This window comes from Macaca mulatta, chromosome 2 (assembly GCF_049350105.2).
Source record: "Macaca mulatta isolate MMU2019108-1 chromosome 2, T2T-MMU8v2.0, whole genome shotgun sequence".
NCBI lineage: Eukaryota > Metazoa > Chordata > Mammalia > Primates > Cercopithecidae > Macaca > Macaca mulatta.
Window position 1 is genome coordinate 16,920,502 of NC_133407.1, and position 23,733 is coordinate 16,944,234.

The window sequence follows — 23,733 nt, forward strand, 5'->3', positions numbered from 1 at the left end:
TCGATCTCCTGACCTCGTGATCCGCCCGTCTTGGCCTCCCAAAGTGCTGGGATTACAGGCTTGAGCCACCGCGCCCGGCCTAAAAAAAAATTCTTAATAAAACGTTTAAGTATTTTGAAGTGGTACATTTGAAAACATTTTGCTTCACTTGCTGCAAATATTTTATTTGAGGGTTAAATATTAGCCCTCTCCATCAAAGCATGTGTATACAGGACCTGTGAGTAGGAGAAGGAAAACAGATGGTAGTAATGAAAGATTACATTAAACAAAATAAAAATCCTATAGACTTCAGGGGAAAAGAGAACTGTTTTAACCTCCAAAGACCTATTAGACTTCATGTAGTCTCAAATATGAAATCTTACCATATAGAAATAGGATAAGCAGCAGCACATTGTCCAAAAAACTGACCCAGTTTTTACGGATTTTACCTAAAAAATAAAAGCAACTGATATGATAAAAATGTTTACAAATGCTCTTGTGGAATTTTTAAAAGTTAAATGTTTGGTAACCACATGCTACAAAAAGTCAAGGTTATTTTTAAAAGTACTGTGGTTATTCAGATATGCAGACGTACTTAATATATGCGTTTATAATACTGAGCAGCACACTGAGACATTTTAAGAATAGCTCTCATTCTCTGTTATGCATGTTATGTTATTTAAAAGAATCATCTTTTAAAAAACAAATTACATTTTTTTCATTTTCTGCAAAGTCTCTTGCCCTCACTGATATCCACATACCATGCCACAGGTCACCATGGCCACCTCCCACCCCTTCTCCTTAAGTGTCTACATTCCAGAGTGGTCTTTTGCTTGTTCAGCAGTGCCAAACCAGTTCAATGGGCTGAACCACACCCTATGCAATGAGGTGTGAAAACCTTCCAAGTTTGCCCTTTCTTGGGTACCCTCCCTCAGCCTCAGGATACCATAGAGAGTTTCCTTCTATTTTAGTTACTCTTTTATCATAATTAATACTTCTCTCTCTCTCCTAACCGAACCCAGACTGCTATAATCTATTACAATAAAACCAAGGCATATTTTACAGCCACTAAATACAGTTCATACCCTGAAACTTCCTCAGACTCAATCCAATTGGCTGAAAGAGAAAAGTAAATGCAACGTATTTTTCAGTATTTACTAATACACAGAAAACTTTGCTGGGCTATGTTGGACACAAACTATAACTCAGTCCTGTACTAGGGAGATAAGATACAAAGGCAAGAACTTGAGTCGAAGCATAATATAAAAGAGGCCCTATGGTGAGTATAAACACTGAGTACCAAAAGGTCCTTATAGAGCCTGAATGCCAAAGTCAGGAAAGCAGTTCTGGCTGGGATAAAATCACCAGAAGCTTTACTGACGTGGTGGTTTTGGGCAGAACTCTGAGGGCAATGAAGCAGGAAAGATGCAAGGCATCCAATCAACCACCCACAGTGGATTCAGTAGCAGGCACAGATGGAAGAAGTAGAGGTGTGGAATTTAAAATTTTTAAGCCCACAAAAAGCTCACAATCTAGAGGAGGAAGCAAATTGAAAAGCAAGTAATCAATATAGCATATTTCATAGAATCTATGGCCATCACTCATAACATACATCCTAATTTCAGAGATGTCAAAATCTGTGGAGAAAGTATACATTTTAGGATTGATGAAAGGTACTATATATCAAGTGCTATAATAGAGGTAGGTATCAGAAACTAAGCGCTATGAAAACAGAAATGAGAGTAACAAAATCTATGTACAAGAATGGTCAAAATGTCAAAGCAGGCACTGAAGAATTATAAACAAGGAGAGAGGGATCAATAACGAAAAGGGGAAAATAGCAACACCTGCGAAAACAGAAAACAGCTGAGCCACTCAGAAGGAACTGAGAAGACTTTAGGAGAAAAGTTAGGACTTTGTAAGTGTGGTATTAGGATATATGGACTTTCGTCCACAGTTCGTGGCTTGTAATTCCCCTTGTTACAGAATGTCTCTCTAAACTTCTCCTACTCACTTTTCACTTCTCCACTTGGCAAGGCTCTAATTTGATTTTGGGTCATAAGACCCTCTATTTCAGAGAGGGTTCTGTCCCATACCTGGAGGAAGGAATGCTGCACAGAGAGGCCAAGAAGAATCTGAACAGATAGGCTTTGCTAAGTTTAGGTCACACTCTTTTTGTCTAGTCACATTTTGACAAGGGTGTCCATGCTTCAATCATGGACAACCAATAAAGTCTCCATAAAAGGCCCAAGGACAGGGTATGGTGAACTTCTAGACAGCTGAATACAAGGAGGCTGACAGGAAGGTGATCAAGAACTCATCCATGTACCAGGATGATGGTGCACCCCAACTCCATAAGAACAGAAGCTCCTGCTCTTGGGACTCTTCCAGATCTTGTCCTACGTATCTCTTCATCGGGCTGTTTATCTGTATAATTTAGGATATCTTTCATAATAAGCCAATAAATTGAGCTAAGTGTTTCCTTGAGTTCTGTTGGCCGATCCAGCACATCAATCAAACCTGTGAAGGGGGTCTGGGCCCGGTGGCTTATGCCTGTAAATCCAGCACTTTGGGAGGCCGAGGCGCGAAGATCACGAGGTCAAGAGGTCGAGACCATCCTGGCCAACATGATGAAACCCTGTCTCTACTAAAAATTCAAAAATCAGCAGAGCATGGTGGCGTGGCGGGGTCCCAGCTACTCAGGAGGCTGAGGCAGGAGAACCACTTGAACCCGGGAGGTAGAGGTAGAAGCGACCCGAGATCGTGCCACTGCGTTCCAGCCTGGGGACAGAGCGAGACTCTGTCCAAAAAAAAACCTTGAGGGGGTGATGGGAATCCCTAATTTCAGCTGGGCTATCAGAAGTTCTAGAGGCCTGGACTTACAACTGGTGTCTGGGGGCATAAGCTGGGACGGTGTCTTGGGGACAGGCCCCCAACCTGTGGGATCTCATGCTATCTCCAGGTAGACAGTGTCAGAAATTATTTAGAGGACACCAGCTGGTGTCTGCAGCAGAATTAACTGCTTGGCAATGGGGAGAAATCGCCAAATATTTTGAGGTCACATGAGTCTTCTGTACTGATGATTATTGTTTTGGTGTGAAAGCAGAGAAAAAATACGGATTGAGTTTTTTCCCAGACAATAAGTCATGCTCACCATTTGGTCTTCATTTACACATATTAAGGAGTCCAGTAGTAGAAGCTTTGAAATAAGAAAATTGCATGTTCAGATAAGCTATTTTAAAAAATAACACAGGTAAGCTTCAACCCAAAACTACAAGACATGCAAAGAAATAAGAAAGTGTGACCCAAATTTGGACACGTATAGGTTGGGGAAGGGGACATGGTTGATAAGAGCTAATTGTGAGTGGGCCCAGATGTTGGAGTTAGAGGATAAAGACTCTAAAACAGCTGTTGTATGTTCAAGGAATTAAAGAATACTATATTAAGAAAATTAAAGAAAAATATAATAACAGAAATTTCCATATAGAATATATATTCTCCTATACATGTGAGAAATAAGAATGACCTAGAAATTTTAGAGCTGAAAAGCGTAATAAATGGAATAAAAAATTCATTAAGTAGGCTTAACAGCAAATTTGAGATGGCAGAAGAATTAGTGAGCATGAAGATAGGTCAACAGAAAGTATCCAACCCAAAGAACAGAGAAGTTCAAGAAAGGAGAGGCTACAAAGACAGACAGATAAAAACATTTAAAGAAACAATTATGACTTCCCAAATTCTAACGTAAGCACTAATCTACAGATCCATGAAACCCAAGAAGCCACCAAATATAATAAATACAGAGAACGACACCTAGACAAACTGTAGGCAAAGTACTGGCAGATAAAGACAGAGGAAAGTTGAAAAGAGAACGAAGAAAATAAACCCCACAGGGAAGTAACGATACAATTGACTTTGCATCAGAAAAAAAAAAATATTTGACAGAAGGCAGTGGTATGACATACTCACAGTTTTAAATGAAAGAGAAAATTATCAAGTGTTAAATGAAAGAGAAAAGTATCATTAAAAGTAATGGGAAAAACCACAATTACTTTTGCACCAACCTAATACATTCTTATACAACTATCCTTCAAAAAGGAAGGCGGGTGAGGATTCTGGGAAGATAGTGAAACAAGCAGCAACAGAAATCAGCTCCCCACCTAGACAATAATTGCTCAGGCAGAATCAATCTGATGTGAGGAAACTTGTCCTCCAAGTATTGAGGTTCTGCACTCTGATCACTGATTGCTGCTTTTTGTCATAGAAGAGCAGACAAAGAAGTGATCACCCTTGCACTTTGGCCCCATTGTTGCAAGCTCCTCCTCCTCTGGCTGAAGTGACTGACAGGGAATTTAAAGGGCTGGCACTTCTTTCCCCTTCATTTTTCTGCTTTTCCCCACTTTGGAAACCAAATACTGAAGACTATGACATTCAAAATCAATCACATATATGAAGAAATATATGACGGGAAATTAAAGTCACTGTGAATACTCTGGAGAAGGTGTAGGCTTTTACAAATGGGCAATAAGCATATGAAAATATGCTCAACATTACTACTCATTAGGGAACTACAAATAAAACTCTAAGATGCCACCTCATACCCATTAGGATGGCTACTATCAAAAGAACCAGAAAATAACATGTGTTGGCAAGAACAGGGAAAAATTAAACCTTTGTGCAGTGTTGGTGGGAATGTAAACTGCTACTGCTGTTCTGGAAAACAGTTTGGCATTACGTCAAAATTTAAAAATAGAATTGACATTTGATCCAACAATTCCACTACAAGGTATATACTCAAAATAATTAAAAGCAAGGTCTTGGAAAGAGATTTGTATAACCACTTTCAAAGTAGCTAAACCATAAAAGTGTTCATCTGCAGATGAATCAGTAAGCAAAATATGGTATATACATACAATGGAATATTATTCCACCTTAAAAAGGAAGAAAATCCTGACATGCTGCAACATGGATAAACCTTGAAGACATTATGCTAAGTGAAACAAGCCAGTCACAAAAAGACAAATACTATATGATCCCACCTATGTGAAGTATTTAGTCAAAATCATAGAGAGGGAAATTTGAATGGTGGTGCCAGGCGCTGAGGGGAAGGTAGAAAGGGGAGATATTGTTTAATGTGTATAGAGTTTCATTTTTGCAAAATAAAGAGCTCTGGAGATGGATGGCGGTGACAGTTGTATAATTAATGTACTTAATGCCAATAAAGTATATACTTAATGATTAAAACATACATTTTATGTCAATTTTACCCTAGTTCAAAAAAATTGGGGGACAAATGAAGGCAAAATTGAAAAATGCCATTACAGCAGATTTGCTCTAGAAAAAATATTAAAGAAAATCCTTCAGGCTAAAAGGAAATTGTAACAAATGAAAACTCAGATCACGGGACAGAATAAAGAATACTGGAAATGGTAAATATGGAGTATATAGAAGACTCTCTTGATTGTTTTCTTAATAAGTATAAATTATATGAATATAATCTGTGTTGTTAGGTAGATAACATACGTAGATATAATACAGATGACAGTAACAGCACAGAGGAGAGGAGAAAAAAAATAAAGCTGTGTTGGAGCAAAGGTGCTATATTTTGCCAGAATTATGTTAAGTAGAAGTAGACTGTCATATTAAGATGTATAATTCATTCTCTGCATCAAGTGCTATACATAAATAGCAATAACAGCTAAACAATTAGGGGAATTAAAATGGTATACTTAAAAATGCATTTCAACACGAAAGAAGACAACAAATGGCAGGAGCAAATCAAATAATATTTAAAACCTGCATTAAATGTAAATTGACTAAAACCTCCAATAAAAAGGCAGAGATGGTCAGTCTGGATAAAAAAGCAAGATCTAACCATATGCAGTCAACGAAACTTTTAAAATCCAGAGATACAAATACTTTGATTTTAAAGGACAGAAAAAGATAAGCCATAGAAACAAGAATCATACCAAATCAATCAAACAAAGCAGATTTTAAGACAACATTCCTAGAGACAAAGAGAACTACTTCGCTATAATAAAAGGGTCAATATACCAGGAAAATGTAAAAATTTTAAGTGTACAGGGACCTAAAACAAATCCTTAAAATACATAAAGCAGGAACTAACAGAACTAAAAGAAGAAACAGTTTCTGAGAGGCAGTTATTGAAATCTCCAACCATATTGTTGAAGATAGAACTTGAAAGAAAAACAATGAGCATATTGAAGATTTGGACAATATCAACCAACTTGACCTGACCATTAAATTACGAAATGCAACCTCCAAACAGCAGAATACATGTTCTTTTCAAGCACATGTGGATTACTGTCCAGGATGTAGAACATGCTTGACCAGGATACAGCAATCTTGTTTTAAACAGTCAAGATGGTAAATATTTACACTTACGAGCCAGATCTGTCACAACTATGCAATTCTGTCATTCTGGTGTAAAAGAAGCCAAAGGCAGTATGTTTATGAATGGCCAGGGCTGTGTTCCAGTAAAATTTTATTTACTAAAGCAGGTAACCTACATATGGGCCATACTTCACAGACTTCTGTGCTAGATCATAAAACAAGTCTCAATACACTTAAAAAGACAAATTATGCAAAGTATGGTCTTCAACAGAATTAGAAATCAACAAAAAAAAGTATGCTAAGAAAATCCCAAATATTTGGAAATTAAACACCATGCTTAGAAAAAACCCATGAGTCAAAGAAACTGAATTCGAAGAATATTCAACCACATAACAATGAAAACACCACGTATTAAAATAGAATACAGTTAAAGAAGTAAATCCAGTATAATTTTAAATAGTTATACTAGAAAAGTAGAAATGGAGAAAATAACTTAAGCTTCAACTTCAAAAAGCTAGAAAAGAGTAAACCAAATGCAAATTAGAAGGAAATAACAAAGACCAAGAAATCAATGAAACTGAAAATGTAAAGGAAAAAAAAAATCAGTGAAACCAAAAGTTGGATAAGCTTTATCTAGACTAATGAAGAAGGGAGAGAAGATACAAATTATCAGTACCAGGGATAAGGAAGGTGACATCACTACAGATTGTACAGAAATCCAAAGACTTATAAAGAAATATTATGAACAATTTCTGCCTACAAATTAGGTCACTCAGATAAAATAATAAGACTTCTAAAAAGATACGTATTACCAAATTACTCATGAAAAAATAGAAAATCAGAATAAAACTATGCCATTAAAAAGTTGAATTCATATTAAAAATCTTCCCTGGTCCACATGGCTTCAATGGTAAATACTGCCAAACAATTAAGGAAGAAGTAATACCAATCCTATGAGAATTATTTCAGGAAATAGGGCAGGAAAAACTACCCTGTCCAACATGACGTTAAAGGTTCCAGTCAATACAACCAGGCAAGGAAAAAAATGAGAGGTATACAGTTCAGGAAAAAAGTAGCAAAGACCCTCTGTCTCTAAAGATAACATGATCTTGTGTGTAGCAAATCCTAAGGAATCTAAAAAGTAAATTTTAACATGCAAGTTTAGCAAGGTCACAGAATATATGATCAATACATAAAAATACAATACTTCCCAATTTTAAAATGTACAATGAAGTTACAGTAATCGGGTCAGTACAGACTTCTAGATCTATGTTTATGAGGTAGGTATAGACATGTAGATCAATGGAACAGAACAGAGTCCGGAAATAAATTAGTAATTATGTTTTCCCCCTGAGATCAGGACAAGATAAAGTTGTCCTCTCTCACCATTTCTATTCACATTGTAACGGAAGTCTTAGCAAATGCAGTAAGACAAGAAAAGAAAATAAGAAGTACACAAACTGAGAAGGAAGAAATGAAGCTGACTTTTTTTCATGCATGACATGACTGTCTATGTAAAAGACTCCAAAGAATCAGAAAGAAAATTACTGGAATCAATAAACGATTATAGATAACACTGGAGGACAATGTTGTTAAGATAACAAACCTTCTCATCTTGATCTGTAAATTCAATGTGATCACAATCAAAATCTCAGCAAGTGACTTTGTGGACATCAGCAAATCAATTTGAATGTTTATATGGAAAGGCAAAAGACTGAGACTAGCCAACATGATACTGAAACAAGCCTGATACTACACCTGATTTCAAGACTTATTACACAACTATAGTAATCAAGACAGCGCGGGAAAAGAACAAACAGATCAGCAGAACAGAACACAGCACAGAAATACAGCCCCATAAATGTAAAATGACCTTTGACAAAAGGCAATACATAAAGAATAATCTTTTTAACAAATGATGCTGTAACAGCTGGACACCCACATACAAAAAAAAAAAAAAAAAAAAAATCAATCTAGACACAGATCTTATACTTTTCAAGAAAATAACTCAAAATGAATCACAGACATGAATGTAAAGTGCAACACTATAAAATTTCTAGAAAACGACACTGGAAAAATGTAAACTGGAATAAAAGGCAAAAATCTAGCGGTAGTCCAAACATGGCACAAAAACTGTATTCCAACAGAATTTACAAACGGCTTTCTTCCTCTATACTCAGCAAATCTAGCAGAAATTTAGTGAATCCAGATGACTAGTCTAAAGAGATATTTTTGTAATGGATTAGGCTTAGGGAATTAACTTTATATAATTCTCACAAATTATGAGGTCCTCTGTTTCTAGAATAAGTTAACATTTCCTAATTGATTTAAAAGAAATAAATATTTTAGACAAATATTTTAAGGGTAAAACTCAGTTCTATTACCTATATTATAGTGAAGCACCTAGTACCTACACAAAAAAATGTCCATATACATATGGCCAGTGACTATCTTATTAAACAGAGTAGATATAAAACACTTCTATCATTATAGAAAGTTCTATTGGAAAGTACTGCTCTAGGCCTACAAACGTGGACCATCTTGTGTTTTGGTTCACAGTATTAGGAGACGCACTGAATTCCACTTGTGCTTGGGATGTGGAAAGCTGCAAGAGAATGTTATTTTCACCTCAACAATAAGGGAAAAATTCTCGATGATCTACAAAATAGTAAGTTTTCTTAGGCTTATCAGAGAGCTAAAGTCACAAGGCAAATAAACAAGTGTTAAAACAGCTAAGGAAACCAGACATAAGAGGAATTTACATTCACAAGCTCTTTTCATAAGCCCAAGTAGTCATGAGAAAGATCTCGAGTAGGATAGAAGTTCAGCATCCTTGGTGACACTGTCAGTCACATGGGAAATTAGAAAATATCTGAGCTAGAAAATTAAAATAGAGCATAAAAACTCTCTGCAATTCTTACAGTAATTTGCATACAGATGTTTATACATTTGTTTAAAATGTAATAAAAATGTACATAAATGTTCACAGCAGCATTATTCATCATAGACAGAAATTAGAAAGAACCCAAACGTTTAGTCAACTGAAAAATGGAGAAATACAATGTGATAATCATACAATGGAATATTATTCAGCCACAAAAAGAAATAAAGTATTTGTAAATACTTCAACGTAGACAAACCTTGAAAATACTATTGTAAGTGAAAGAAGCCAGATGTAAAACAGGTAAGGTCACTTACACTTTGTGAGGCTGAGGTGGGAGGGTAGCTTGAGGCCAGGAGTTTAAGACCAGCCTGAGCAATATAATGAGACCCCATCTATATCTGAAAATTTATAAAAAAAAAAATCTAAAAGGCAACATATTATATAATTCCTTTTATATGGAATTCCAGGATAGGCAAATCAGAGAGGCAGAAAGCAGATTACCGGTTGCTAAGGGCTCAGAGGATGTGAAAATGGAAAGTGACTATCATGGGCACGGGCTTTCTTTTTGGAGTTAAAATGTTCTGTAACTGGATAGTGGTAATGGTGGTACAACTTGGTTAATATACTAAAAGCAGTGGTAATGATGATACAACTTGGTTAATATACTAAAAGTCACTGAATTCCATTCTCTAAGAGGATAAATTTTATAATACGCAAATTATTTTTCAATAAAAAAATGTATGGGGTACAGCTAAAGTAGTACTTAGAGGAAAAATTATAGCTTTAGGTGCTTAAAATAGATCGTCACTAACCTGATCATCCAGAAAAATTAAAGCAAAAATGAAGAAGATCTAAATAAATGGAAAGAAATACCATATTCACAGAAGGCTACATATTAAGATAACAATTCTACTCCAAACTGACTTATACATTCAATGCCCTTCCAATCAACATCCCAGAAGGCTTTTTCATTAAATAAGTTAATAATGTGATTCTAAAATTTACATGATGCAAACAGCTAAGAAAAGCCAAAATAATTCTGAAAAAGAGAAAACAACATTAGATTATTCATGCTACCTGATTTCAAAAGTTTCTAGAAACTAATGAAAACATAAAGTATTGTTATAAAGACAGACACAGATAAACAGAAGAGTCCCAAAACAGACCCATATGTATATATTCAACTGATTTTGACAAGGTTACCAAAGCAGGTAATTCAGTGGAGAAAGAACAGTCTTTTCAACACATGATGTTGGAAAAACAGAACACTTATATTGCACCAACAACACTTATATTGCACCACACCATAATCAACATGAAATAGATGACAGACCTGAGTGTTAAACCTAAAACTATTTAATTTCTAGAAGTAAACACCTGAGAAAATCTTTGTGATTTTAGGGTAGACAAAGATCTCTTAGATAAGACACCAAGAGCAAGATCTATTAAAAAAAAAAACTGATGAATTCCATAAAAATCAAAATTTTCTGCTCTTAGAGACTAGAGAAAATGTTTGTAGGGCACACATCTGATAAAGTATTTATTTCCAAAATATATAAAGAACTCTCACACCTCAAGAGTAAGAAAACAACTCAACCAAAACATGGGCAAGATATGAACAGACATTTCATCAAAGAACAAGGATGGCAAATAAGCACGTGAAAAGATGCTCATCAGTCATTGGGAGAAAGCAAACGAAAGCCATAAGATACTACCACCTACCTACAAGAATGAGTAAAATTTAAAAATGCCATGTGATGGAGTAGTAAATATTACTCTCATGTATTTCTGGAGGGAATGCAAAATGAATACAGCAACTCTGGCAAAATGCTTAGCAGCTTTTTATAAAGTTAAACGTATACTTATCACACAAACCACCAATCTGTGCCTATGCATTTACCTGAGAGAAATAATAATATATGTCCAAAGACCCATATGCAAACATTTGACAGCCACTTAATTCATCATTGCCAAAAACTGGAAAACAAATTGCAGTACATCCATATAATGGAGTACTATTCAGCAATAAAACGTAACAAACTACTAAAACATCAACAACATGATTGACACTCTCAAAAATATTATGCTAAGTGAAAGAAGACGGATATACAGGGTCACGCCTACTGTCTGTATTATATGGCATTCTAGAAAAGAAACTCCCACAGCTATACAGACAGAGAGACAGAAATCAGACCAGTGGTTGCCAGAAATGGGGTAGGGAGAAGACTGACTACAAAAGGTACAGGAGGGAACCTTAAAGAAACAAAACAAAACCTCTAAGAGGCAATATGATGAACACTGCTCCTTGTACTACTTTATCTGTGTTAGTTTTCTGAATCATGTACTCTGGTGCTTGTAAATAATAGTAACAAACATGTACTAACCTCTCACTATGTTCTCACAATATTCTATACCTTTACGTGTATTTACTTTTAAGTTATATGAGGAAAGTACAATTATTACTTCCATATTATAGTTGATTGAACAGACACAGGGTGGGGATTTAAACAACCTCCAGTGACAGGCCGGAAATCAAACCAAGAAAAAACCAAACCCTGGCAATTATGCTATAGACTTTACTCTTAATTATTCAGTCATGATGAAAATGTTTTAATCTCTGCAGAACACAAATCCAAAAGTGTATCCTAAAATGTCTGTCAACACCAGCTTGTAACAGTAATAGGGCATCAACAAATAATAATGCTATGACAAAGTACTTATCTTTTAAATTTTAAAAACATATACCTTGTAAAAGAGTGGTTTAAAAATAAAAACACTGGGTGAGGAATTAGACAACTTAATATTTATATATTAGAGATTACAAAAATGTTTTCACCTTTTTATAACTTCATGTGGGTTACAAACAACTTTTCAGAATAGTTAGAACTGTAATTCCACTTTCAATTAGTAATAATGAAATTTTAAATAAATGTCATTATCTATTATAATTCTGTAGCCAAAACATTTTCTCTATCTTAAGAGAAAACTGAATGAGATTCAAAAGTATCAATGTGTCAAGAGTCAGAGAGTATTTTATGCCAGAACTCAAACACAAGTATTCTTATTTTCAAATACTGAAGCTATTTCCACTGTAAACCTAATTTATTTAAATGTATTGTTTTTAAAAAGAAAACAAAGGAAAAACTCACTAGAAAACCTCCCAGTTTCTGGGTGAGAATGTTTTATCATTCCATCCTTCTGTTAATATGATCCTTCAAAGCAATGATATCTATAATTTCTTCTACTAGATTATCAACTTCATATAACCTTGTATAACCAACACATAAAACAGCACCTGCTTCATATTGTATTCTACGAAAATTTCTGTTGAATTAACAAAACAATATCATGCCACTTAAAAAAAAGAAAAGCTGTAATGAACAAGCTAATCCTAAAACTTATGAAAATGCAAGGGACCCCATATAGCCAAAGCAATCTTGAAAAAGAACAAAGTTGAAGGACTTATGCTTTTGGATTTCAAAACTCATTACAAAGCTACAGTAACCAAAACTGTGCAGTAGTGGCATAAAGATACAACATACTGATGGCAAGGGAATGGAATAGAATTGAGAGTCCAGAAAAAAACCCATACATTTATAATCAATTGATTTCTGACAGAAGTGCTAAAACCATTCAACAAAAGAGTATATTTTTTTTAACAGTGCTAAGATAAGTGGATATCCACATGCAAAAGAATGAAGTTGGAACTCCTCTCTCACACCACATACAAAAATTAACTCGAAATGGATCAAATACCTAAGTGGAGGAACTTGACATATAAAATCTTTAGAAGGAAACAGAGGTGTAAGTTTTCATGACCTTCAATTAGGCCAACAGTTTCCTTAAATATAACACTAAAAGCATAAGCGACAACAACAAAAATTAATTAGACTTCATAAAAATTTAAAAGTCATGCAAAGGACACTATCCACAGAGTGAAAAGGCAATCCACAAATATGCTCAAAAGGGACTCAAACGATTCACTACCAAAAGAATCCACTAAACACAAAAGAAGACTAATGGAGAAATGAGGGACAAAAAAAAGCTATAAGGCATATAGAAAACAGCACAACCACATAAATCAGTCCCTCTTTATGAGTAATTACTTCCAATGTGTATTAAACTCTCCAAAAACAGAGATTGTCAGAAAGAATAAACACATGATCCAACCACATGCTGTTATGCACTTCAAATTCAAAGACAAAGAGACTGAAAGCACAGAAAGTTATTCCATGCAAATAGTAAACAAAAGAGAGAAAAGACAGACTTTAACCCTGCAAAATTCAAAACAAAACAAAAAACGGCAGGGTGTGGTGGCTCACACCTGTAATTCCAACGCTTTGGGAGGTGAGGCGGGAGGATTGCTTGAGCCCAGGAGTTCGAGACCAGCCTGGGCAACATGGTGAAACCTCATCTCTACAAAATTAGAAAAGAAAAAACAGACTTTGAATTTTTTTTGTTTTTAAAAAAGGTTACAAAAGAGAAAGAACCCAAAATATATATAGCAATGAAACACTTAAATACAGCAAGAAGGTATAGCAATTACAAACATTTATGTACCTAATAACAGACCATCAAAATATAGGAAGAAAAAACTTGACAGAATTGAAGAAACAAACAGTTCTACAATAATAGCTGGTGACAACAATACTCTATTCTCAATAATGGATAAAACCGCCAGAAAGGAGATAATATAGAACTTAACACAACAAACCACCTAGGTCTAAAAGACATATGCAAAACACTTTATTGAACAAAGACAGCATATGCAATTCTTCTCAAGTACACATGGGACATTTTCCAGGATAGACAATATGCTGGGCCACAAATTAAAGACGAAAATTAAGTTTCAACAGATTTAAAAAGATAGATACCATACAAAGTATCTTTTCCAACTACAACAGGATGAAGTCAGAAATCAGTAACAGAAGGAAAACTGGGAAATAAATTTGTGGAAATTAAACAAGATACTTACCAATAGATCAAAAATAAAAATGAAAGAATACTGAATGAAAACAAAATCGCAATGTATCAGAACTTATGAGAAACCGTGAAAGTAGTACTAAGGGAAAATTTTATAGCAAAAATGCCTACTTTCAAAAACAAAAAAAAAATCTCAAATCAAAAACCTGACTTCACAAACTAAGTTGTGAACTAGAAAAAGAACAAACTAGGGCCGGGCATGGTGGCTCACGCCTGTAAACCCAGCACTTTGGGGGGCCAAGGCAGGTGGATCACGAGTTCAGGAGTTCAAGACCAGCCTGACCAACATGGTGAAACCCCATCTCTACTAAAAATACAAAAATTAGCCAGGCGTAGTGGCGGGCGCCTGTAATCCCAGCTCCTCAGGAGGCTGAGGCAGAGAATTGCTTGAACCCAGGAGGCGCAGGTTTCAGTGAGCCAAGATTGAGCCACTGCACTCCAGCCTGGGCGATAGAGCAAGAAAAAAAAAAAGAAAAAGAAAAAGAGAAAGAATAAACTTTTAAACCCAAAGCTTCCAGAAAGACAAATTGAATAAATAATAAAGACTGTGACAGAGATAAAATAAAGTGCTCACTTCAGCAGCAATATACACTAAAAGAGAAAAAAGAACACAGAAAAAAAAAAAAATCAATGAAACCAAAAGTTGGTTCTTTAAAAAGATCAACACAATTGACCAATCTTTGGCTAGATTAAGAAAAAAAGAGAGAAGACTCAAATCACTAAAATCAGAAAGTGGGACATTACTACTGATTCCATAGGGGACAAGAAGGGTTTTAAGGGAGTATTATCACGTCTTGTATGCCAACGAATTGAATAGCTTACATCAACACATTCCTATTAATAGAAACACAAAAACCTACCAAGACTAAATCATGAAGAAATAGAGAATCTGCAGACACTTACAACTTGCAAGGAAACTGAATCAGTAATCAGAAATCTCCCAACAAAGAGAAGTCCTGGTCCTGATGGCTTCACTGGTGAATTCTACTAAAACATTTAAAGAACTGAACCAACACTAATCCTCAATCTTTTCCAAAAACTGAAGAGAAGGGATCACTTCCTAATTCATTCTATGATGCCAGCATTACCCTGATCCAAAAGCCAGACAGACACTGCAAGTAAAGCATATTATAAACCAGTATCACCTTATGAACACTGATGGATAAATCCTTAGGAAAATACTAGCAAACCAAATTCAGCAGCGTATGAAAAAGATTATATACCATGACCAACTGGGACTTATTTATGAATGTAATGTGCTCAAAATTCAAAAATGCAAATGGTAGTTAACTCTGGGTGATTTTTTTCCTTATGTTTTTCTGTTGTCTAAATGTCCACAAAATAGAATATTTTATTTTTTAAATTTATTATAAAGTATTTGAAAAATACACAAGTGTAGAGAATATTAAAATAGTTACAAACCTAGCTATTGAGACTTTCAAATTCAAAAATAATACATTTGCTTCAGAATATTTAAAATTTTTTTAGCTGACATAGTTGAAGCTCCCTTAATACTGGCCACCTCAGTACCACCCACTCACCCTCAGGAAAACCCATTATCACAAAGCTGGTGTACATGCAACTTTATCTATCACATTTTTATACTTTCATTATAAACTGCTATTAACAAACATAGTATGGTTTGTACTGCTTAAAAACTTACATCAAAGATTTCTCATACTGTACATATTTTATCACAACTTATTTTTCCACTAAGCATTATATTATCAGGATCAAGGCACAAACGCATGTATTATTTTTATAATTTAAAATATTATATAGTTTATTAAAAGGCATTCAACAGAGGTTCTAGATTTTGAGGTTTTTCTGTTTGTTTTTTTTCTCAGCTGCACACAATAAACAGTTTTTTAAAACACTTTTTGAAAAGTATAGCAGCACTGGCAACATCCTACTGCTTGGTATCATCTTCATTTCTATGGGTATTTTTCTTCTCTTTTAAACTCAAGATTAAGACACTGTCTATACAGATCACATAGAAACATTCTCCTCTGGAATTCCATGCTAGAGCAAAAATACTCATTAGCCAAGTAGTTTTGAACAATGTAAAATAATTATTAAAAAGAAAATTTATGCTGTCATTCACCTAGCTACCTAAAAATATACTTAATAAAATATACAAAAACGTATTGACACACACAAATTTTGGTAATTTCTATCACTGGAAAATTATAAGCTAAAGCTAAAATAATAAATACGTAAATAAAAGCAAGCTCTAAATTGAACCCAAGATTAAGTAGCATCATATTTCATACGTAGGGGAAAAAATAATTAAGTTTAAATAGCCTGGTAGCAGCAAAATAAATAATGCTGGTTTCAGAAACAATTTAAAATTCTAACCCATCAAAAAATGCTTCAACTTTCCTGGGTAACTATTTCTTACCTATCTCCCCAAAACAAAGAAACAAAAATATCAACAGATTGTTTTATGATAGCCCTTCTTTTGGAGTTCTGACTTATTTAAAAAGGATATTATCATCACTGGTAAATCAGCCATAACAGGACTTTTGTGAAAAACCATGATTTATCTATATATTAATCTAGTTACACGTAACTTGAGAGACGCCTGACATATTTTAAAATGTTATCCATTATTACATTACGAACAGTAATACAGATCTCTGCACGCAACTCTGTAATTTGTAAAAGACAAATCTGCGTACAGCCTAAAGTGTTTCACGAGAAAGGTCACGAGCATTAATGGCAGCAAAACATTAAATGTTACTTACCCACAAGTAGTATGTGAACTGAAGTGCAAAAATAGCAATGCCTTCATTATCAAAGGATCCAGCTACTGACCGAGATATGTAGCCTGGTACAATAGCAATAAAACAAGCAGCTAAAAGTCCTGCTCCTTGGTTCCAAAGTTCTCTGGTAAGCAAGAAAGTAGATATAGATGTAAGGCCGCTAAAAGTTGGGGCAAGGAACACACATACATCTCTTATGTGAACTGTTATGTTCAATGTATTTAAAATCCAATGAATAAGGCCAGCTGTTATCATCAATCCTGGGTAAACCTAGGAAGAAAAAAATGGAAAACTTAATTACATATAAAATGAGACACAAAAATATTAATATATGTACTCTTCTTTATTATTACTTTGTTTACCGTAAGTTTGAAAGCAACATCTCAAAACAATTTGCCTTCTTTATAAACTACAAAAAAAAACCCACACCATTCTGTGTTGCATACAAAGAACTAGCTCATATATGGAGGAAATACATAAAAAGATCAGAGAGAAAATGAAACAAGAATGATTAAAATTGAAAATGCTTAACAATGGAATGATTAAAATTGGAAATGTTTAACAATGTTAACTGTAGGTAACTTTCTTACTGATCCCACTAACCTTTTTTTTTTTTTTTTAATCAAAACAGGGTCTTAGTGTAGCTTATCCTTGAATTTGGGGTTCTAACATACTCCAATTTTGCCCATACTTGTGTGTACATAAGAAAATGAGAAAAGAAAGATAAGATAAAGAAAAATTACACACAAAACTATTTAAGTCATATTTATAAAAAAAAGTCCCTTCCTTTCAAGCCCTAGATTTGGAAAGTAAGCAACTCTAGCTAGGAAAAGAGGGAACAGTCAGTTGGTGAATTCAGAGATAATGTTTTGGGACTCCTGAAAAATTAAATTTTTTTATACCACATAAATACTTAGGGATACAAGCGAAATAATAAACTAGAAGAGGCCAGTTAACAGTTAGACCCACCCTCATTCTAAAAGAGAAACATTAAACATTAAAAGGATTCAAGAATAGTAAACAGGACATTCTTCCTGAGTTACTATTCGGTGACTAAAACATGCATTTACATCTGCTTCCTTAGGTAAGTCCTAAAAGACTCTTTTTTTACTCCACAACAGAAACTACAAAGGTTATAAATTTCCTTTCCCTGCTCTACAATTTGTAACTGCAACCTCTCTCCCCCACACTCCCGTCTTTAACTCTCTTGCTTTTTCTCCATAACACTTACAATCATTTGACGGACTACTTATTTTACTTATTTACTTTCTATTTCTTAACTGCCTATGCTCACAAGAATGTAAGCTCCAGAAGAGCAGGAAATTTTTCTCCAGCATCCAGAAAAACAACTGGCACAAAGTGGATGTTCAATACCTACTGCATGCATGGAAGTTCAGGGGGAAGGGGAGAAAAAAAGTATGATAATTCATCCACATTCTCAACACATAAAAATTTTGTTCCTCTTCAGATTCAATACTAGGTACCAGTGTGTGATTCTGTCAGCAATATGAGGGGGAAAAGAAGGAAGTGAATTTAAAAATACTTTTCAAGGTAAGTCAATATATCCATATAATACAGTAGACTGAACTGACACACACAAAACAGCCAAGATTCATGGAAGTACTACTAAATGAAAGAACCAAAAATAAACCAACAAATAAAATCCCAACAACAAAAAAAGCATAATCAAGCTCAAGAAAGGGAATTCTCCAGATGCCAAAAATGAAGAGGAAATTCAAAGTAGGTGCTGACGTCATGGGAGCTCACAGGAGACAAGAAAAAAGCCAAACATTACCAGGCCCGATACAGGCCTTAAGGAATGAAAACGGGGGGGTTTCACCCAACACAGGGATCAAAGTGAAGACCTAATTACCAGCAAAAAGTCAGGACCAGCTTATGAAACTAGACAAATTCTATTCATCCATCAAGGAACTCTGCTTGCCTTCCAATGCTCAGAGCAGAAACAAAGTCCTAAAGGAGAATATGGAACTCATTCAAATGTGTGAATGTGGACTCTACATTTATAATAACCTTAAGTAAGTATAAGAAACCTCAAACTAAGTAAAACTGTCCTAAAACCAGTGAAACCCCTAAAATTCTCCAGCAAAGGCAAATGAGAAAGATTATTACAGGGATTATCCCAAATCTCAGGACCTCAGGACTCTCAGAGAAAATAGGTTTCCACTGAGGATTAATTTAAGATAAAGGTATAAACCACACAAGAAAAACTATAGTTATCAAATGTAATACAATTTAGGTATATGATAAGATTAGCACCACAAGAACTGCAGGTAATAGCTATCTGCCATATGTACTACCCATTTAATACTTTTCCAATTCCACTACAGAACACAGTAACTACTATTGTGCCTTAATCTCTTTATGCCTTTCTATTTACCTCAAGGATAAGAAGATGCCCCAGACTAGAAACACAACACCTTACTATCATGGAAAACATGTTCTTTCTAAACACAAAGGGAACATTTATAAAAATTTGGATATATCCTAAGCCACAAGTCAAGTCTCAATAATTTTAAAGGATTGAAATTACATAGAAGGTGTTCTCTAACCACAACATATTTAAAGTACAAAGCAAAAAACATAACTGGGTAATCCCCTTATGTTTGAAATTAAATACAATTCTACATAATCCATGAGTCAGGGAAATTACAATGAAAATTAAGACACATTTTGATTGAAATAATGAAAACACTACACATCAGAACTTATGAAATGTGGCTAGTACAGTGGTTAGTGTGTAGTTTCTAGGCTTAAAATGCATCTCTTAATAATGAAGAAAAGTTGAAAATTACTGAGTAAACCATCTCAAGAAGTCAGAAAAAGAACATGAAAATAAACTCACAAAAGTAGAAGAAAATAAATTAAAATTTTAAAAATGCAAAACAAACATATACTAGAAGTAATCAACAGAGTCAGAAGTTTCTTTGGGTTAAGAAAAACCCTAATAAAATGAATAAGCCTGGCAAAATTGATTTAAAAAAATCAAACATATATTTCTCCAATACAAGACAATGTTGCCTTGTCTTTCACCTTCAAAATTCTCCTTATGCCCCAAATCCTAAAAATATATTCGCTTTTATGTCATCTTTCTGGATATCAGAAGTCTACATGAACTATAATCTTTAGTCAATTACCTGGAATAATTTGGAGACATTCAGGGCCTGAAAAATTCTAATTATCCGATTATTCTAGATATATAATTATCATGATTATTCTATGTTTTTATCTCCTTCCAAATTCCTTTTTCAACCAAATTGCTACAAGAGCAGATACACAAATAACCTGAACTTCATTCAGATGCATTGTGATAGCGGATCCCCACCCAGCCTCCACCACTTGTCAAAAAGAGTGGCTAGTGTGAGATAACCCAAAAACAGGTTGGGTATTAAGGGGAGGAGGTGTTAAGAAAAGAGCCTAAGTAAGCTGAATATTGGATAATAAGCCACAGAAAAATTTGTTAACTATACAAAGCTTTCCAAGAATCCCTACCACCTTGGCAATTAATGATTTACTCAAATAACAATAAATGTTATAATTAACATAAAGAACTGCTAATATACTTACAGTACCACCTACTATTCTTCCTAGTGGATACCATGCTCTTTCATCAAACCAATTTAAAAATTCATAGAACCCATGAGATGCAAGATGATGTGTTGATCTATAGTTAAACCTAGAGAAAAGAGAAAAAAAGAAATGTTATAAAACTGCTTAATAGAAACAGCTCCTTCTTTATATCAAACTCTGTGGCTACATAAATATATCTCACAGAGCGTTTTTATCAAACTTGAATAACATAATCTGAAGATATCAAAAGAACATGCTTATACCTCTAATATAAATAAAAACACCCCCAACCTCAAACCCACACCTACAAAACCAGTAATGCCCCCAGTAACATTTAGCCATTGCTTGGGGTCCAGGTGGTAGAGGGCTATAAAGAAGTTCATAAATCTCAAAAGATTAAGAACTGCTGACAGAAGATAACATCAAAATGGAAGAAACAGTACACTCACCATAACTGCCCCAAATCCTGCAACCCTAAAAACTATAATAGCACTAAAAATACAAAGAGAATAAACCATAACAGCACTATAAAACAAGAATATGGCCTTATAGAAAAAGAAATTATAATTTCTGAAAGAGACAAAATGAGAAAAAATGAAATTGAAGAAACCAGAGCCCAAAATGAAAGCAGAAGAAAACCACAAACCACAGAGGGCAATTCCAGGGATATTCCATGTTTAATATAAAGCAGCTGTGATAGGCAGGAGAAAAGCCTGGAGCAATCCTCAGGGTAATGCCATTACATATACTCAGTCAGGTCAATCCCCTTCCCCTACTACTGCGAAGTAGGGAAGTGGGCATCAGAGGTGTCTGCCTGAGGTAGAAGCACTACATGTAGACAAGTGAGTCAAGAAGCAGAACAATGCTGGATACAAGACAAAAAGGAAATCCTTATACCCCAGACCAGTTTGATACATCCTTTCCAGCAGCAAGTTATGATCTCAACTCCAACAATCACTAGATGCAAGCTTTGTAGCACTTTTACAGTCTTTTCGAATACTAAAATAAGCAACACATCCAAAAAAAAAATCAAACATTTGAGAAAAGCAAGCACCATGACAGCTAAAGATTAAAATCAACAAACAGAAAAATTAATACTGTAGAAACAGAAGCAAGAATTAATATAGTCAGAGGGTTAATATAACCCAGAGTTATATGAACTCTGAAAGAGTTATTAATATTAAACTTTCAGACCTGAAAGGAAGCATAACCAAGAGGTTGAGAGGTCAGGTTCTAGCATCATACTGCATGGGTTTGAATGTTAGTTCCACACTGACTAGCTATGTGACCTTGGTTGGGCAAGTTACTTATGTTCTCTGCATTCTAGTTTCTTCATGTGAAAACAGGGATTAACAACAGTACCTATGATAGTACCAGTGTAGCTATAAGTAAACAATATAGCATCTCTGAAGCACTTAAAGGCTATAGTTACTGTAATGAAACAGACTTAAGATAAAGGATCCATTTAAGATTTTGAATGGCAAAATTATAATTGCCAAGATAAAATAAAAGATAGGCTAAATAGCGTAAAGGACAAAAATGAAGAGCGAATTAGAACGAGATAAAAAGAATGAAAAAAATTTAAGTAGTCTAGTTCTTACACTGATTGGAAAAAAAAAAAGACTATGCTCCACAGAGCATACACATCCCAATACATTTCAAAACACTATAGTACAATTTAAAATCATTCATTCAGAGAGAAAGGTTTTCTACAAAGGAATGACAAAATCAGATTAATACCTTATTTCTCAGTGGAACCACTGGATTGCTATGAGGCAATAGAGTAATATATCCAAATTTCTGAGGGGAATTTTAAAATCAGAATTTTAAGTAATAACTTTGTGTGCCAATAACATGTAAAACTAAGCTAATGCTAGAAATGCTACTCTGCTCCCTTCCTCCTCCAAGAAGTATTTACCAGATCAGAATTTAAAAAGGGATATCTTCAAATGCCAGAAACAAAGTAGTGACTGTATTTACAAAGCCAGGATTACAGAAAGGCTGCCTAGTGAAAGATGGAAAACAATCTAACCACCACCATGAAAGTGACAAAGTTCTTCTCCATCTAAAGGCTTTAAAGGCTCCAATTAAAAAAAGCTAAATTAAACGTTGTGCTATGCATTAAGGGTCTAAATTTACAAAGAATCCCCAAGACAAGAAATTAACATTGAAAACAAGACCCAAATACCTGGATTAGCAATAGAAGCAAAACTAAAAATAGCTCTACCCAGAGAAGCTCATAAATAACAGTTAAACTATGTAAGGAAGAGATTCACCAAACAAAGTTGAGTATACACCAGAAAAAGTAACACCCCACTGAAACTTCTGAAAATATTTTAATGGAAGAGGCCTAGTATTTTAGCAAGAATACCGAGGTTTTAAATTTTCAACTTAATTTTTCATTTTAAAAAACTGACTTCAAGGGACTATTAATAACACGTTTTGAAAACCAGGAACCATGAGAGTCCAACCTCATAAAGCTTTCCTGACAAGTATTTTTCACTTTCCATTTTATATAATTCTTGGCCTCTTTATCAAATCATTCTTCTTTATCAAATCATTCTTCCTTTGGCTTTAATGACTACAACAGTCTCTTGATTTTTTACCCCCACCTCTCTAATCTTCTTTGTTTTCTGCATAGGTAGCCTCCTCTACCTAAGATCCTCTTATTAATTCACTCTGAAATCGCTGCCCAAAAGACGTCATTCACACCCAAGTCTTCAATTATTACCAGTATGCCCACAATTCACTAATATTATCTCCCTACCTAGATCTTTCTTCTCATGTCCAAACCAGTGTTATGTAACTACCCATGTGGTATGTTTTTCTTGAATGTCACAAAGGCATCTCAGACTCCACATTCAACTAAACTCATGATCAGACACCTACCATCCAATCCCAAAACAAATATATACACTATATCTGCTTTCAGTATTCTCTTACCACCACCTGAGCTGAAGAAACTTAGGTGTCATTTTTGAAAGTTCCTTCTCTCTCACATCCTATACAGAAATCAAAACAAGGCTGTCACTTAACTTCCTAAATATCTCTGAAATCTGTACACTATTTTCTTATTCTGCTACTAGCACTGTAATCCAAGCTATCATCTTTTAACTAGACTACTGAAATAGCCTCTAACTGGTCTCTTTACATCCATTCTGCCCACCTTCTAGTTCCCCA

At 34.6% G+C, this 23,733-nt stretch overlaps 1 protein-coding gene across 1 annotated transcript in view; it reads right to left on the reverse strand.

Moving 5' to 3' along the window:
- Positions 1-23,733, reverse strand: part of STT3B (STT3 oligosaccharyltransferase complex catalytic subunit B) — a 104,374-nt gene that overhangs the window by 41,452 nt on the left and 39,189 nt on the right. Inside the window, exons 2-4 of the mRNA XM_001096091.5 lie at positions 20,551-20,659; positions 16,948-17,235; positions 363-428 (exon numbers count right to left, since the gene is read on the reverse strand). Of these exons, the coding sequence (XP_001096091.1) occupies positions 363-428; positions 16,948-17,235; positions 20,551-20,659 (463 nt within the window). The remainder of the gene's footprint in view (positions 1-362; positions 429-16,947; positions 17,236-20,550; positions 20,660-23,733) is intronic.